Source organism: Lolium perenne, chromosome 5 (genome assembly GCF_019359855.2).
Source record: "Lolium perenne isolate Kyuss_39 chromosome 5, Kyuss_2.0, whole genome shotgun sequence".
Taxonomy (NCBI): domain Eukaryota; kingdom Viridiplantae; phylum Streptophyta; class Magnoliopsida; order Poales; family Poaceae; genus Lolium; species Lolium perenne.
Genome location: NC_067248.2, coordinates 116,462,295 through 116,480,959, shown reverse-complemented (window position 1 = coordinate 116,480,959; position 18,665 = coordinate 116,462,295). Strand labels below are relative to the sequence as shown.

The 18,665-nt window shown below is 50.3% G+C and overlaps 2 protein-coding genes across 2 annotated transcripts; both read right to left on the bottom strand.

The window, feature by feature from the left end:
* Positions 1–56: 56 nt before the first annotated feature.
* Positions 57–2,830, bottom strand: LOC139831572 (uncharacterized). Its single transcript, XM_071820867.1, has 4 exons — positions 1,610–2,830; positions 1,158–1,329; positions 613–921; positions 57–352 (listed from the first exon to the last, which is right to left on the bottom strand). The coding sequence occupies exons 1-4, from the start codon at positions 2,828–2,830 to the stop codon at positions 57–59; spliced, it is 1,998 nt and encodes a 665-aa protein (XP_071676968.1).
* A 788-nt stretch (positions 2,831–3,618) lies between these two features.
* LOC139831571 (uncharacterized) lies at positions 3,619–17,062 on the bottom strand. The gene is made up of 5 exons (XM_071820866.1): positions 16,366–17,062; positions 6,012–7,002; positions 4,726–5,664; positions 4,556–4,669; positions 3,619–4,465 (listed from the first exon to the last, which is right to left on the bottom strand). The coding sequence occupies exons 1-5, from the start codon at positions 17,060–17,062 to the stop codon at positions 3,619–3,621; spliced, it is 3,588 nt and encodes a 1,195-aa protein (XP_071676967.1).
* Positions 17,063–18,665: the final 1,603 nt, after the last annotated feature.

Here is an 18,665-nt window from a genome sequence, read left to right as displayed (position 1 = left end):
GCCCAGAAGGCAGACGCGGTGGACGGAGACGCCGTGCAGACGTACTGGTCGGCGGGCTAGCGTGTAGACGGCCGCCGCACGCCCGCACGGGCGCGGGTGAGCATGGGCTCAGGGGCCGCAGCGACGGGCGGCAAGGCGGGCAACGAGGCAGCCGACGAAGAGCCGGCCGAAGGAGACGCCGCGGGCGATGGGGCGCCTCGGGCATCGCGGGCGGGGGCGCCGCGTGCGACGGAGACGCCGAGGGACCAGGCGGGGCCGGCGCAGAGGGGGCCACCGCGGTCAGTCGGCGGCGCGCGGCCGCAAGAGGGCCAGCGGGCGCCGGGGGAGTCGTCGGAGGTGTCGCCAAGAGTCCCTGCTGAAACGGAAAAACCAACTCGTCAAAGTACACATGCCGGGAAGTGAGGACACGATGGGAGACTGGGTCGTAACAGCGGTAGGCCTTGGTGTTGGCGGGGTAGCCGAGAAACACACAAGGGAGAGAGCGGGGCGCAAGCTTATGCGTGGCGGTGACAGCAGTGTTAGGATAACACCGGCAGCTGAAGATGCGAAGGTCATCATAGGCAGGCGGCGCACCATAGAGAAGGTGATGCGGCGTGTAGGACCAACGCACACGACACGGGCGGATGTTGACGAGGAGAGTCGCCGTGGCGAGGGCATCCGGCCAGAATCGCGGGGGTATGGAGGCGTGGAACAGAAGGGTGCGGACGCAGTCGTTGAGGGTACGAAGCATCCGTTCAGCACGACCGTTCTGTGAAGAAGTGTATGGACACGTGAGGCGGAAGACGGTGCCGTGGGTGGCGAGAAGTGAGCGAATGGTGATGTTGTCGAACTCCTTGCCATTGTCCGTTTGTAAGGCGTGGATGGGGCGACCGAACTGAGTGGAGACGAAAGTGAAGAAGGCGGTGAAGGTGGCGGCAACATCTGATTTACGACGAAGGGGAAAAGTCCATACAAAATGCGAGTAATCATCAAGAATCACAAGATAGAAATTATAACCAGAATTACTCGGAACCGGCGAGGTCCAAACATCACTATGAATAAGTTGAAACGGAAAGATGCGACTGTGGAGGAGGAACTAAATGGAAGGCGAACATGTTTGCCTAGACGACATGCCTCACAAGACTGGGCATCCGTTTTATTACAAGGAAAGCAGAAACCTTGCATTATTTGACGCAGAGTGGCGGAGCTAGGATGGCCAAGACGGGCGTGCCAAAGGTCGACACCGAAGGAGAGGGCGAGTGGGCGGCCGATGGTGGTGGAGGCCGCGCCAACAGGGTAGAGATCGTCGGGGCTGTCACATCGGTGGAGGAGCATCCGGGTACGACCATCCTTGACAGAGAAACCAAAAGCATCAAATTCCACAATCACAGGGTTATCACGACAGAAAGATTTAAAAGAAACAAGATTTTTAATCAAGTCAGGAGAAACAAGAACGTTATGGAGAGAGAAAGGAGTGGAAGTGGAAGGAAAAGAGACAGAACTAGTGTGAGTAATGGGAAGAGCATGACTGTTGCCAACGATGATGCGAGATGAAGTGGAAGCAGGTTAAGAAAATGAGAGGTTACCGGGGTGCGCAGCCATATGCGCGGAAGCGCCGGTGTCCATGAACAAGTCGCCGCCGCCACCATATGCCCCAGCGGAGGGGGCGCTCTGGAGGGCGGTCAGGAGCGCGGGATCCCACGGGGTCGCGCCCGGGGGAGCGGCGTAGGCCGGGGTGGGCTGGGGCGCCGCGTAGAACGCCTGGTGGGTGGCTGGACGCGGCCCCATGATGCCTGGGTAGGGGGCGCGGCACGGGCATGGAGTAGGCGTGAACGACCCCGGTCCACGGATTGTGACCGGCGGTCCATGGCGGAGGAGCTGTGTGCTGAGGTGGATGAGGCGCAGGGACGTTGGCACTAGCATTGCCACCGCCGTTGCCACCACCGCCACAGCGACGACAGCCGCGGCGACCACCGCCAGAAGCAGCCGCCTGCCCGGTCCAGGTGTCGGTCTGACCGGCCTGTTGGCTGGACGGGCCGGTCCAGGGGGCGGTCTGACTGGCCTGGTGACTGGCTGCAGGGAAGCCCGACGGCGGACCCGTGGGGCGAGGCGCGGGTGCGCGAGGCGCGGGAGTCGAAGCGCCGTGGGAGAAGCCGGCTACGAAGGCGGTGTGAGCCGCCCGAGCCCGGAGATGCTTGAGGCGGCCCTCCTCGAGGCGTAGGTAGGCCACGACCTGGTCGAAGGTGGGCGTGGTGAGGAGCGTGAGGTTGGAGGCGGCGTTGCTGAGATCCTCGCCGAGACCCGCCGACAGGGTGGAGAGCATGATCTTGTCATCGATCGGAAACTCCAACTCACGGAGCTCGTCGGAGAGACTCTTCAGCTTGAGGGCGTAGTCGTCGAGAGACAAGTCGTTCTGGTGGGTGCCGAAGAACTCCTGCTGGAGGAAGGTGACCCACTGGATTTTGTTGTCGGTGAAGGGGCCGGTGATCTGAGCCCAGACCGTGTGGGCGGAGTCGCCGTCGCGGACGACGGTGCGAAAGATGTCGTTGGAGACGGTCTGGTAGAACCAGCGGATGATGGTGGCGTCGATGGCGAGCCACTCAGGGTCGTGCGGCATGGCGAGGAGGTCGATGGTGTCGTCGACGTGATCGAGGAGATCATACTCGCGGAAGAGCAGCCCGAAGTACGTCTTCCACGGGAAGAAGTTGGCAGCGGTGGTGGAGAGCTTCACCGGCACGCGCTCGGCGATGGGGATGTCGCGGATGACGGCGAAGGAGGGGCCGACGAAGGGGTTGCTGCTGCCGGAGCCGGAGGAGTTGAAGCCGGAGCCGGAGGAGTCGAAGCGGTCCATGGCGGAAGCGGTGGTGGTGTTAGGAGGTAGAAGCGGCTAGGGCTAGGGTTGGGGTGGGAAGAGGTGTCCGGCGGCGCCCCTAGGGGAAGAGGGCGGCGGCTAGGTCAAGACCCGAAGGGTCTCTGATACCATGTAGAATAGTTATTGGAGATTGCACAACACCAATAGGGCCGGCTTCTCATATATATAGGCGGACACATGTACAATTACAGGTACAACCCTGAAAAAACACTGGGACCTATACCTATACAATATACAATATGTTACTCAACAGATACACATGTGTAGATCAGAGTGACGTCTCAATTTGTAATGTCTTATTGTTATTCTTGTGCTCCCATCGTGTTGAACTATAAATTTGATTATCACTTCCCAACGAAGATTCCAATGATCCCAACACTTGTGGGCATGACCACCACCGCCGTGCATGTTTCTTCATGGCTAACATACAAATTAGCTATTCGTTAATTAGGCACAAAACATCATCATGTCCTTAATTGTGAAGGAGTATCGAGTGATCTAAGGTGTTGTTGTGTTTGAGTTTGGGTGGGTTTCATTTTCGATTGAAACATCAGCCGGGAGCGGAAACTACAAAGAGTAAAGTCTGTTTTTTTTAAAAAAACTGAAGGCCTCAGCCCTGCTATAAATTAATAAAGCACCAACATAACCATACAAAGTCGGGATACATAACGAGCAAACGCTCCCACGCCGCACAGAACGATAATCAGGTCCCCAGACCTAACCATAGCTAAGGTTCAAGATGACCACAACACAAGATAAAACAAGGTTCAGCACAACATCCGGCACCATCCCCCTGGTACAAGGCAGAAAAGAAAAACAAGACGGCAACAGGAGCCCATCGACACCGCCAGGTCCGCATGCATCCGCCGAAGAGAGTCCATCGCCGCATCCACGAGTCCTCTATCCTTCCACTTCACCAGCATCCTCCACTGCTGCATGTAGATGGTCATTTTGAACAAGGCATCAGCTGGTTTGCCAATAAGGACTTTTTCCAAAGTTAGCTTATTACGAATATTCCATAAAGCCCAAGCTAACGCCGCGAAGGAGAACCAAACTACTCGTCTATTCGCCCCGGTCAAACCATGAGAGATAGCAAGGAAATCGCCTGCCCCTGCAGGGTTCCAGGAGCAATGCAGGAGCTCCCTAACTCCCGCATATAGGAAGCGAGCCAGTGGACATGTGAAGAAGATATGGTCACAGTCCTCAGGCTCACCACAAAGAGAGCAAAGCCCATTAGACGGACCTCTCCGTTTGGCCACCTGCATAGAGCAAGGCAGTTTGCCCCAGAGGAGTTGCCACAAGAATACCCTTATCCTCGGTGGCACCCTCGTCCGCCAGACCTCCCTAAAGTGCGTAACCGCCGCGCCCTGCGACAACCGACAGTACAGAGACTTAGCAGAGAAGTCGCCTGAAGCCTCCAAGCACCAAGAAACCACGTCGTCATCATCGCTGGCCTGGGTGAAGTCTAGCTCCCTAGTGAGATTGTCCCATTCCACCAACTCCGCGAGGGAAAAAGGACGCCTAAACCGCAAGCGCCAACCCGGGCCATCCCTGGCCCCCAACACCATAATGAACGGTGAGTCACAACAACTGAAAAGCACCGGATACTTGTCCCTGAGCAGAGCGGTGCGCAACCACCAATCCAGCTAGAAGAACGTCCGTTTCCCGTTACGAACGCAATGCTTCGCGCCAAGTTTAAAATACCACTTGACACTCTGGATCGAGTTCCAGAATTGCGATCCCTTGGTAGGCACCAGCGGCGAGAAGAGGTCATGCTTCCCAAGGTACTTAGCTCTAATCAGATCAGCCAAAGCCCATCTGCATTGTGGTAGAGCTTCCAAACCCATTTAAGCATGAGCGCAATGTTCATATGCCTAGTGTTGAGGATACCCAAACCCCCAACCTCCTTAGGCCGGCACACCGTTGCCCAGTCGACCATGTGGTATTTGCGCTTATCCCCCACCCCTTCCCAAAAGAAGCGGGAGCGCACCTTGTCAAAGGACGCATGCGTTGAGTCAAAGAGCATGAACAAGCTCATTGCAAACAACAGAAGGCTTGACAAGCAAGAATTCGTCAGCTCCAGACGTCCCGCTGAAGCCAAAAAGATACCCTGCCAAGGATCCACCCATTTGGCCACTTTCGCCGTCAGGAAATCCCAGTCCGAGGCGCGAAGCGTTTTGTTGCTCAAAGGCAACCCCAGGTACTTAATGGGAAATTTCCCCAAACGGCAGTTAAGGAGCCGAGCCACCCGCTCCTGTTCCAGAGGCGTGGTCCCAACCACGAGAACCTCACTTTTAGCAAGATTGATCTTAAGGCCAGACATCAGCTCAAAACTAATCAGAACGAGCTTTAGATTGGCAATACCCTCATCTAACGGCTCAATCATCACCATAGTGTCGTCGGCATACTGCAGGTGAGTGACTCCCCCAGGAATCAAATGCCGCACCAGCCCCAATATGTGTCCAGCCTCCTTAGCCCGCGACAACATGGCCGCCAAGGCGTCGACCATGAAGTCAAAGAGGATGGGAGACAGCGGGTCTCCATGCCTGACCCCACGCGCGTTGCGGAAGAAAGGGCCGATTTCCCCATTGACATTCACCGCCGTTTGGCCACCCGAGACCAGCTGCATCAAGCGGTGAATCATAGTGGCGGAGAACCCTTTCCGACCTAGGACTTCGCGCAGGAAGTCCCAATCCACCCGGTCATAAGCCTTCTCAAAGTCAAGCTTCAGGAAGAGGCCCCCTAGCCTTTTAACCCGCAGCTCGTGAGCAATCTCGTGCAAGGCCAACACTCCCTCATGAAGGGCCCTACCCCTGATAAAAGAAGTCTGTGAGTGGTCAATCGTCCTATGTGCTAACGGCGCAAGACGAGACGCATAAGCCTTAGAGACAAACTTAAAAATAACATTGATAAGGGCGATCGGACGGAATTGCTTAATAGAGTCAGCCCCTTTAACTTTGGGGATCAAGGATAGTATCCCAAAATTCAAGCGTGAGATGTCCACCCTCCCTAGGGCAAAATCATTCAGAATCTGGAAAACAAGGGGTCGCAGGGTTCCCAAGAACCTCAGAAAGAAGGCCACAGGCAGGCCATCCGGTCCAGGAGCCAAGTCCACTTTCATATCATGAAGGACGGCATCAAGCGATCCTCTAAGGTAAACGATCTTTCCAACTCCCAGTTTTCTGCATCAGAGATACGTCTGGAAGATGGCCAAAGGTCATGAGCAAGGGTGAAAGCCCTAGCCTCACCGGCTGTGCCCATCAGCTCGCGGTAATATTCATACACATGTCCCATGATAGCCTTCTGGTCCGAAAGCTCGCCCTGTTCCGAAATCAGGCGGGGAATCCCGCACTTTCGACGGCGCCCGTTGGCAATGGCGTGGAAATATGCCGTACACGCGTCCCCTTTGAGCAGCCATTGAATGCGGCTCCGCTGGTGCCAATACTCCTCCTCTAAGGAGTCAAGCAAAACCACCTGGTCCTCCAGGTGATATCGGAAGGCCCATCCTTCCTCGTCCAAACCAGATGAGTCAGCCAGCGCATCAAGCGCCTCGACCTGCGCCAAGAGCCCAGCCTTACGGTCCCGCTTCTCCTTCCCGAGGTTGGCCCCCCATCCCTTGAGGAACTGACGCGACAACCTGGCCACACACATCCAAAGCTCAATCGAGCCCCTATGAGGACCAAAGTCCGACAGAAAGGAGTCCAGTTTATCCTTAACTAGATCCAAAAAACCCGGGATCCCAAACCACCAAGTCTGGAACATGAACCTAGCGGGCCCGCATCGCTCGTCCTGACCGCTTTTAAGAAGGAGGGGGGTGTGATCCGAGCCAATGCGGGTGATCGCCGTAAAGGAGCGGAGTGGGAACCAAGCCTCCCAGGCAGGGGACACGAAGACTCTGTCCAGCACGCATCTCACCGGCGACAATTGCTTGTTCGTCCAGGTGTACCGCGCCCCTACCCTCGCCACCTCCCTAAGCGACAGGTTAGCAATGGCGTCGTTAAACCTATGGACCTTGGGCCAGTTAATGTTGGCGTTATTCTTATCCCCAGCCCGGCGAATAAGATTAAAGTCCCCACCCAGAACCACCGGGTCCTGATAAGAGCTAACTTCCCTTGTAAGCTCTCCCAAGAACTCCTCGGTACGCCGGTGATCTGCAGGTCCGTAAACCAGCACAAACCACCACTTCTTGTTGGACCTCCGCTGGAGGATATGAGCGCTGAGGTAGAATGTGCCCTTCCTCCACACCCCAACCTCAAGAGTCTCATCCCGGAAACCCAACAGCAGCCCCTGATACGTCTCCGACGTATCGATAATTTCTTATGTTCCATGCCACATTATTGATGTTATCTACATGTTTTATGCACACTTTATGTCATATTCGTGCATTTTCTGGAACTAACCTATTAACAAGATGCCGAAGTGCCAGTTCCTGTTTTCTGCTGTTTTTGGTTTCAGAAATCCTAGTAACGAAATATTCTCGGAATCGGACGAAATCAATGCCCAGGTTCCTATTTTTCCCGGAACCATCCAGAACACCCGAGAGCCGCCAGAGGGAAGCCCTGGGGGCCCCACACCACACCCTGGCGCGGCCAGAGGGGGGGGCGCGCCGCCCTATGGTGTGGTGGCCCCAGGCCCCCTCCGAGGCTGCCCTTCCGCCTATTTAAAGCCTCCGTCGCGAAAACCCTATCACGATTGACGAAACCCACAGAAACCTTCCAGAGTCGCCGCCATCGCGAAGCCAAGATCTGGGGGACAGGAGTCTCTGTTCCGGCACGCCGCCGGGACGGGGAAGTGCCCCCGGAAGGCTCCTCCATCGACACCACCGCCATCTTCATCAACGCTGCTGTCTCCCATGAGGAGGGAGTAGTTCTCCATCGAGGCTCGGGGCTGTACCGATAGCTATGTGGTTAATCTCTCTCCTATGTACTTCAATACAATGATCTCATGAGCTGCTTAACATGATTGAGATTCATATGAGCTTTGTATCGCTACTAGTTGTGTGCTACTCATGTGATGTTATTAAAGTAATCTATTCCTCCTGCATGGTGTAAAGGTGACTAGTGTGTGCACCATGTGGTTCTTGTCGTAGGCTATGATCATGATCTCTTGTAGATTGTGGAGTTAATTATCATTATGATAGTATTGATGTGATCTATTCCTCCTTCATAGTGTAATGTGGGCAGTGTGTGCACTATGTTAGTTCTTGGTTTATTTTGCAATGATCTATTATGCTCTAAGGTTATTTAAATATGAACATTATTGTGGAGCTTGTTAACTCCGGCATCGAGGGTTCGTGTAATCCTACGCAATGTGTTCATCATCCAACAAAAGAGTGTATGCAGCACATATGAGAAAGATTTATTTATTATGCGATCAATGTTGAGAGTGTCCACTAGTGAAAGTATGATCCCTAGGCCTTGTTCCTAAATACTGCTATCGCTGCTTGTTTACTGTTTTACTGTGTTACTACTGCTGCAATACTACCACCATCAACTACACGCCAGCAAGCTATTTTCTGGCACCGTTGCTACTGCTCATATATATTCATACCACCTGTATTTCACTATCTGTTCGCCGAACTAGTGCACCTATTAGGTGTGTTGGGGACACAAGAGACTTCTTGCTTTGTGGTTGCAGGGTTGCATGAGAGGGATATCTTTGACCTCTTCCTCCCTGAGTTCGATAAACCTTGGGTGATCCACTTAAGGGAAAACTTGCTGCTGTTCTACAAACCTCTGCTCTTGGAGGCCTAACACTGTCTACAGGAAAAGGAGGGGGCGTAGACATCAAGCTATTTTCTGGCGCCGTTGCCGGGGAGGAAAGGTAAAAGGTACTCACACTCCGGATCTCGGCTACTAAGCTATTTTCGCCGTTGTAAGTACTCGAAGCTATTTCCTTTAGATCCTGCAATTGCATATTTTTGTTTCTTGTTTACACTAGTTTGGCATAATGAACAAGAATGAGCTTCTTATTCTATTTCCTGATTTAAAACATGGATTGTTTGATGCGAAAATTAAAAAACCTATGGAATCTTATTTGCATGCTGGTAGTAATATTAGTATGAACACTTTGAACACCATTGTTGCTAATGATATGGAAAATTCTAAGCTTGGGGAAGCTGGCTTTGATGAGCATGATATTTTTAGTCCCCCAAGCATTGAGGAGAAAATTTACTTTGATGATACTTTGCCTCCTATTTATGATGATGATAGAAGTCTTTTGTTACCACCTGTTATGGAGGATGAATTTGATTATGAATACAATATGCCTCCTATATTTGATGATGAGAATAATAATGATAGCTACTTTGTTGAATTTGCACCCACTACAACTAATAAAATTGACTATGCTTATGTTGGGAGTAGCAATAATTTTATGCATGAGACTCATGATAAGAATGTTTTATGTGATAGTTATATTGTTGAGTTTGCTCATGATGCTACTGAAAGTTATTATGAGAGAGGAAAATATGATGCTAGAAATTTTCATGTTATTAAAACACCTCTCTATATGCTTAAAATCTTGAAGTTGCACTTGTTGTATCTTCCTATGCTTGTTACTTTGCTCTTCATGAACTTGTTTATTTACAAGATTCCTATGCATAGGAAGCATGTTAGACTTAAATGTGTTTTGAATTTGCCTTTTGATGCCCTCTTTTGCTTCAAATATTATTTCTTGCGAGTGCATCATTAAAACTGCTGAGCCCATCTTAATGGCTATAAAGAAAGAACTTCTTGGGAGATAACCCATGTGTTATTTTGCTACAGTACTTTGTTTTTATTTTGTGTCTTGGAAGTTGTTTACTACTGTAGCAACCTCTCCTTATCTTAGTTTAGTGTTTTGTTGTGCCAAGTAAAGTCGTTGATAGAAAAGTTCATACTAGATTTGGATTACTGCGCAGAAACAGATTTCTTTGCTGTCACGAATCTGGGCTTTTTTCTCTATAGGTAACTCAGACAATTATGCCAATTTACGTGAGTGATCCTCAGATATGTACGCAACTTTCATTCAATTTGAGAATTTTCATTTGAGCAAGTCTGGTGCCTCGATAAAATTCGTCAATACGAACTGTTCTGTTTTGACAGATTCTGCCTTTTATTTCGCATTGCCTCTTTTGCTATGTTGGATGAATTTCTTTGATCCATTAATGTCCAGTAGCTTTATGCAATGTCCAGAAGTGTTAAGAATGATTGTGTCACCTCTGAACATGTTAATTTTTATTGTCGCTAACCCTCTAATGAGTTGTTCTAAGTTTGGTGTGGAGGAAGTTTTCAAGGGTCAAGAGAGGAGTATGATGCAACATGATCAAGGAGAGTGAAAGCTCTAAGCTTGGGGATGCCCCGGTGGTTCACCCCTGCATATTTCAAGAAGACTCAAGCGTCTAAGCTTGGGGATGCCCAAGGCATCCCCTTCTTCATCGACAACATTATCAGGTTCCTCCCCTGAAACTATATTTTTATTCCGTCACATCTTATGTGTTTTGCTTGGAGCGTCTGTGTGCTTTTGTTTTTGTTTTTGTTTGAATAAATGCTTTTGTGGGAGAGAGACACGCTCCGCTGGTTCATATGAACACATGTGTTCTTAGCTTTTAATTTTCATGGCGAAGTTTCTTCTTCGTTAAATTGTTATATGGTTGGAGTTGGAAAATGATACATGTAGTAATTTGCTAAAATGTCTTGGATAATGTGATACTTGGCAATTGTTGTGCTCATGTTTAAGCTCTTGCATCATATACTTTGCACCCATTAATGAAGAAATACATAGAGCATGCTAAAATTTGGTTTGCATATTTGGTCTCTCTAAGGTCTAGATAATTTCTAGTATTGAGTTTGAACAACAAGGAAGACGGTGTAGAGTCTTATAATGTTTACAATGTGTCTTTTATGTGAGTTTTGCTGCACCAGTTCATCCTTGTGTTTGTTTCAAATAAGCCTTGCTAGCCTAAGCCTTGTATCGAGAGGGAATACCTCTCATGCATCCAAAATACTTGAGCCAACCACTATGCCATTTGTGTCCACCATACCTACCTACTACATGGTATTTCTCCGCCATTCCAAAGTAAATTGCTTGAGTGCTACCTTTAAAATTCCATCATTCACCTTTGCAATATATAGCTCATGGGACAAATAGCTTAAAAACTATTGTGGTATTGAATATGTAGTTATGCACTTTATCTCTTATTAAGTTGCTTGTTGTGCGATAACCATGTTCACTGGGGACGCCATCAACTACTCTTTGTTGAATTTCATGTGAGTTGCTATGCATGTTCGTCTTGTCTGAAGTAAGGGAGATCTACCACCTTATGGTTAAGCATGCATATTGTTAGAGAAGAACATTGGGCCGCTAACTAAAGCCATGATCCATGGTGGAAGTTTCAGTTTTGGACATATATCCTCAATCTCATATGAGAAAATTATTAATTGTTGTTACATGCTTATGCATAAAAGAGGAGTCCATTATCTGTTGTCTATGTTGTCCCGGTATGGATGTCTAAGTTGAGAATAATCAATAGCGAGAAATCCAATGCGAGCTTTCTCCTTAGACCTTTGTACAGGCGGCATAGAGGTACCCCATTGTGACACTTGGTTAAAACATGTGCATTGCGATGATCCGGTAGTCCAAGCTAATTAGGACAAGGTGCGGGCACTATTAGTATACTATGCATGAGGCTTGCAACTTGTAAGATATAATTTACATGATACATATGCTTTATTACTACCGTTGACAAAATTGTTTCATGTTTTCAAAATCAAAGCTCTAGCACAAATATAGCAATCGATGCTTTTCCTCTATGGAGGACCATTCTTTTACTCTTTTTGTTGAGTCAGTTCACCTATTTCTCTCCACCTCAAGAAGCAAACACTTGTGTGAACTGTGCATTGATTCCTACATACTTGCATATTGCACTTATTATATTACTCTATGTTGACAATATCCATGAGATATACATGTTACAAGTTGAGAGCAACCGCTGAAACTTAATCTTCCTTTGTGTTGTTTCAATACCTTTACTTTGAATTATTGCTTTATGAGTTAACTCTTATGCAAGACTTATTGATGCTTGTCTTGAAGTACTATTCATGAAAAGTCTTTGCTATATGATTCACTTGTTTACTCATGTCATTTACATTGTTTTGATCGATGTATTCATTACATATGCTTACAATAGTATGATCAAGGTTATGATGGCATGTCACTCCAGAAATTATCTTTGTTATCGTTTTACCTGCTCGGGACGAGCAGAACTAAGCTTGGGGATGCTTATACGTCTCCGACGTATCGATAATTTCTTATGTTCCATGCCACATTATTGATGTTATCTATATGTTTTATGCACACTTTATGTCATATTCGTGCATTTTCTGGAACTAACCTATTAACAAGATGCCGAAGTGCCAGTTCCTGTTTTCTGCTGTTTTTGGTTTCAGAAATCCTAGTAACGAAATATTCTCGGAATCGGACGAAATCAACGCCCAGGTTCCTATTTTTCCCGGAACCATCCAGAACACCCGAGAGCCGCCAGAGGGAAGCCCTGGGGGCCCCACACCACACCCTGGCTCGGCCAGAGGGGGGGGGCCGCGCCGCCCTATGGTGTGGTGGCCCCAGGCCCCCTCCGAGGCTGCCCTTCCGCCTATTTAAAGCCTCCGTCGCGAAAACCCTATCACGATTGACGAAACCCACAGAAACCTTCCAGAGCCGCCGCCATCGCGAAGCCAAGATCTGGGGGACAGGAGTCTCTGTTCCGGCACGCCGCCGGGACGGGGAAGTGCCCCCGGAAGGCTCCTCCATCGACACCACCGCCATCTTCATCAATGCTGCTGTCTCCCATGAGGAGGGAGTAGTTCTCCATCGAGGCTCGGGGCTGTACCGGTAGCTATGTGGTTAATCTCTCTCCTATGTACTTCAATACAATGATCTCATGAGCTGCTTAACATGATTGAGATTCATATGAGCTTTGTATCGCTACTAGTTGTGTGCTACTCATGTGATGTTATTAAAGTAATCTATTCCTCCTGCATGGTGTAAAGGTGACTAGTGTGTGCACCATGTGGTTCTTGTCGTAGGCTATGATCATGATCTCTTGTAGATTGTGGAGTTAATTATCATTATGATAGTATTGATGTGATCTATTCCTCCTTCATAGTGTAATGTGGGCAGTGTGTGCACTATGTTAGTTCTTGGTTTATTTTGCAATGATCTATTATGCTCTAAGGTTATTTAAATATGAACATTATTGTGGAGCTTGTTAACTCCGGCATGGAGGGTTCGTGTAATCCTACGCAATGTGTTCATCATCCAACAAAAGAGTGTATGTAGCACATATGAGAAAGAGTTATTTATTATGCGATCAATGTTGAGAGTGTCCACTAGTGAAAGTATGATCCCTAGGCCTTGTTCCTAAATACTGCTATCGCTGCTTGTTTCTTGTTTCTTGTGTTACTACTGCTGCAATACTACCACCATCAACTACACGCCAGCTAGCTATTTTCTGGCACCGTTGCTACTGCTCATATATATTCATACCACCTGTATTTCACTATCTCTTCGCCGAACTAGTGCACCTATTAGGTGTGTTGGGGACACAAGAGACTTCTTGCTTTGTGTTTGCAGGGTTGCATGAGAGGGATATCTTTGACCTCTTCCTCCCTGAGTTCGATAAACCTTGGGTGATCCACTTAAGGGAAAACTTGCTGCTGTTCTACAAACCTCTGCTCTTGGAGGCCTAACACTGTCTACAGGAAAAGGAGGGGGCGTAGACATCAGCCCCCCCCCGAGTGCCCTGTTGCTGGCAGCCAATTCCAGTTAAATTGGCCACCGACCTCTAGCCGGCGTAGCTCAGAGGCCGAAAACTCCTGCCTGATCTTCTCTTGGAGGCCCACAAAATCTACTTTCTCAGATCGCAGATAATCAAGCATTTGGGACCGTCTCCCAGACGCCCCAAAGCCCCGGATATTATATATGAGGCCTCTCATCACTACCCGGCGCGCTTACCCCGTCCCTTACGGATTGACAGCATTGGCCGCTTTGCGCACGCACGCTTGGGCTTGCTTCGTGACGAAGGGCCTACCCCCTCTGGGTCCGCAGACGCCGTAGGGCCCTCCTCCGGCGCCACACCTTGAACTGGTAGAGGGAGTTGAAATCAAACCCAAAACTCTCAATCCTTAAAATCAGCACCCTAAACTCTTAATTCCCGGTCATAATTTACATCTAGATCATTACCAAACAAGGATTGCAGACTTGGGACATCTCTCTCAATGACAACTCCGGACCACATGTCATATCTATCATCTTCCTCCACTCCCCTTTTCTTCTCCCCTGATCTGGATCTCGTGGTATGTGAGATCCTCGCTGCAGTGCGAGCAGTCTCCGCTGGCCCTTTCTTGGGAGCCAGAATCGCCGATTCCGCCGAACAGTCACACAGACAAGATGGCTTAGGCTGAGAGCAGAGAGCAGAAGCTGCTTGACATCAGGCACGGGCGCGTCGGTGAGGCACGGCGAGGCACCGTGGCTTCGTGCCCGCAGACCACTCCTACCGCCCCACACGCAACCTCTTCGCCACCTCCGGGTGGATCGGACGCCGGTGGCTCCAGCCACCTTGCCACGACGTGCTCTGCACTCTGCAGCCGCCACCAGCGCCCAGACATGCTGTCATAGCGCCTCCGCCAATTCTCGCCCGCACCTGCTTAATCAACAGAGAGAACCGTGTACGTAATGGTCAGTGGGTGCCTTGGGCGTGGTGTACTTTGGCAAGAAGAGGTGGTGCACGTAGCTGCGACGAGAGGAGGGACACCGCGAAGAGCAGCTTGGCGAGCAGGTGCCGGTGATGGTGCTACTGCGACCGCTCCTCACCTCGCAGTCTGCCCGATCGAGTTCGTCCGCATCGCCATGGATTGCCCAAAACTGCCTCGGCTCACACTGCGGTCGATCCTCTCCGCCCACGAGGCGCCTGCCGGAGCTCATCCCATGGCGTCTGCTCAGCTCGAATCGAAGGTTCCATTTCTCCCGCCGTGGCCATGCAGCTCGCCGTGCACCGCGCGACTTCCCGTTCTGATGCTAGGCGCAGCTGCTCTGCGTTCTCGTTTCTGCTGCATGTTAAGCTAGCTACTGGGTAGCGCTTAGTTGCTGCTATGTGCAAGCTGCTCGGTATTTGCTGGTATGTGCGTGTGAGAGATATATTGGATAGATCAAGGTTCAAGGACGGCAACAAGAACGCCTATGTTTCCCTCTTCAGATCATATGCTAATAATTAAGAAGAAGTCAACAATCCCAGCGTTGATCGTGGGCACGTCAGCGAATCCTGCCTAAAACGAGCGCCTCACGAGAATGAACCGGGATTTATGAGTTGAGGGTGCTGATTTCCGGTATTGGAAGTTCGAGGTTTGATTCGGACACCCCCAACAAGTTCAAGGTTTTTTTCAGACTTTACCCAACTACAAATGTAGCTTCTACTACGTGTAAGCCTTTTAAAATAAAATAAAAATTGTATTTTAAAGTTTCAAAGAAATCTGAAAAAAAATCGTAGAAGTTGATAATGATGCATTATACTAACGTGCCAAATCTCATCTCAAAACACCTTATATTTTGGGGTACACAAAAATGAAAAATCTGACAGTTTTTTGATGTTTCAAACTTTGCAGCGCTCACTACTACTTCATTTCCACTCTTGTTATTTTTTCGGGTTGAAACTTTTTCGCGTTTATAGAATACATCATTATCTATATCTAGGATCGTTTTCATATTTTTTTTAACTTAAAGTGCCATTATTTATTTATTTCTAAACGAGTTACATGTAACTTGGTCTACAAGGCGCCGCACTAGGGAGTGGAAAATAGATTGAGCAGAGGAGCAAACGAGAGCAGTGATTTTAAAGGAGCCGGTAGGTGTAGGTGTCACATCTACCATCCACTCTCTGCTTTGAGATTGGTGAGGCTTTTAATATTTGTCTAATATAAAACTAATAATTGAAACATAAGTGAAACTTTTTTGAAACTAAAGTGATACATGGAAAATATTGTGAAACAGTCTGACAAAAAGTGAAACTGATGACATCATTGCTGACGTCACTACGGTTTGTTTCACAAAAATATTAGTGTTTCAGTTATGTTTCAATTATGTTTCAAATTTGTTTCACAAATTTGTGACAAAATTGGTCAGCACATGGCTGACATCATTACTGACATCACTGCTGTAGGTACCGTTCACTGTAAAAAGATATTTTCGAGGAGCAAACCCCATGCGCAGAGAGGGCGGCCAGTTGCATCCATGTAAATTTATACTCACATATTCAGCCTACAAGAGTATTCCACGGCACTCCCAAATACTGTATGACTTTGGGTAAGACACACAGCTTCGTCAGATACAGACTCCACGGCACTCCAGTACTGAAGTAAAGCCACTGTTGTAATGTTGGGCCTACTACTGCCCGCCTCTAAACCAGTCAACCAAAAACCAGAAAATGGTTGCCATCGCTGCGCAGCCAAAGCCGCCCCCTAGTAACATTGCAAGTTTATGACCCCAGTGGATGTCAGCCGCAGCGAGACCGGCGCAAAGCATCGTGCCACCAAAAAAATTGATGACTAGATAAACTAGGAAAAGACGGAAAGGCGAAGATGGGTCGACATCGTCGTTCTCGTCTGCAATGTCCTCCTCAGCTGCTTGCTCCGAGCAAGCTCTCTTCGCTGCCCTGTACTGCTCCTTGCTTTCGAAGTAGGCCGCCGAGGCCTCGTGGTACCAGTACTTGCCAACCCGCCCGTCGGAAGCGGCAGCAAGCTTACTGTGGATGTGCCTCTCGCCGCCGGCCCCGGTAACGATCACCGTGGGACAGAGCGCCCTACAGATGCAGCACCGACGATTGCCCTCGACCAAGCGAATTCGAACTGCGCATTGGGAGCAGATCTCGCGGTGGCCGCACGGACCGACTGCCACCCATTCGGCACGCTCCATGCAAACCGCGCATTCGATAGACTCTGGTGGGTGGTCGATCATACCGCCATTGATGTCGATGGCGTGGCGGTGATTTGCCTCAGCTGCATGTTGATCAAGAGGCTGCGTGCCGTCGGACCCATCATCGACGTCGATGTCGATGTCGATGGCGTGGCAGTGATTTCCCTCAGATGCATGTAGATCGACAGGCTGCGTGCCCTTGGATCCATCATCGACGTTGGTGATGTCGGTGACGGGGATGCAATTGCCGGCGGCAAGCTCAGCCATTCTCGTCTTCTCGAGTCGTTACGTATGTGTGTAGCTGCAATATTGATGGATTTCGTCCACCGATTGATGGCATGAAACTAGACCAACACCTCGATGAACCACCGCGCTGCTTATACAGGCGCAGCAGCCGACTCGGAAGAACCGATTCGTACTAGACAACCTACACCACTACTAGGACACGGACACACGGCAGTCCTAATTGTCCTCAAAAACTAGGCCTGCTATGCAAGCAGATTCCTACTAGAACACAAAACACGTATGGGGTACCACTGCGTCAGGCCCTAGTGATGTGGACATTATTTATTGGTACCCGAAATCAAAAGTATTTGTAACCAGCATGGTCTGAAACCATCATTCGCAGGAAAATTTAGCCGGTTTATAAGGAAAACCGACCGAAAACCGATACAAATTCGACACCCGTGTTTTATAAGGAAGACCGGACAAACAAAAACCTACACGGCACAGTTTTAAGGAAAACCAGCGAAAACCACACTTGGCCACACGACCTAGCTCAACTAGGTATGGAGCGTCGTCGAATGACACCAGCACGACGGCAACGGCAAGCACCACGACGGCCCGGTCCACGTGCCTGGAAAGGAAGTCAGAGCCGAAAGGAACGGCTAGGCCTTTCAAGCTTCGCGGGGAGAGGCAGGCCGCAAGAAGCAAGCCAGCGGCACTCGCACCCGACGGTACCCGAAGACCTCGACCCAAACCAGTGGTGCAAGCATCGACAACAAGAGGCTTCCAAGACTCCAAAAAATGACGCCTCCAACGAGGTCACGACATCCAAAGACGCCACCGTCATCCAATCTGGCAAGCCGAATTTGGGTATTCACCCTGGAATGATGGGCGGAGGGGTGCCTGGACTCCACGACAACGCCTTCAAGTAGGAAAGCGACGCCCGAAGGCGACGCCGTTGTCGGCACCGACCAAGTCGGGCAAGATTTTCATCCGGAGACCCAAGATAGCCACCTCCACTGGGCTATCGTGGGGACAACCCAAAATGCCGGACGAGCACAGACCACCAGCCACCGGGACGCCGCCCACGCCAACGGAAGCATGCCCTGCCACCCACGCGGCCAGAGGCATAGTAGCAACACCACCTCGCTCCCGGAGCAGCCGCTCCGGCTTCCACGCGCAACAGGCCGACCCCTCACGTCGACCTGTCGCCGTCCCGAGACGTTGGGAACAGCGCCTCGCCCGCCAAGAGCCGCGACGCCGCGCCGCCATCCTTGCACTGTGGCTCACCTCCGCCACAGGCTTGCAGGAACTGGCAAGGGCCGCCGCACCCCAGCCAGCCTGCCACACACGGTGGCCCTCCGCAGCCGCCCCGAACTCCGACCTCCACGCGACCACCACGCCAAGGAGGAGCTGGGCCGGCACATCCCCGTCACCACCGCGTCCCCGGGGCCGCTGCCCCAGCATCCTCGTCTCCGGCCAGCCGCCGGCGCCGAAGATGCAGACCGGCCTCCCCTGCCGGCTGCCTGCGTCGGGGGCATGGCCCCGTCACCACCAACGCCATTAAGGCGTCCCAGGGCTGCCGCCCTGGCCTCCTTGAGCGAGGCCGACATGCAATCCCCCAAATCGAGCGGATCTCGATCTG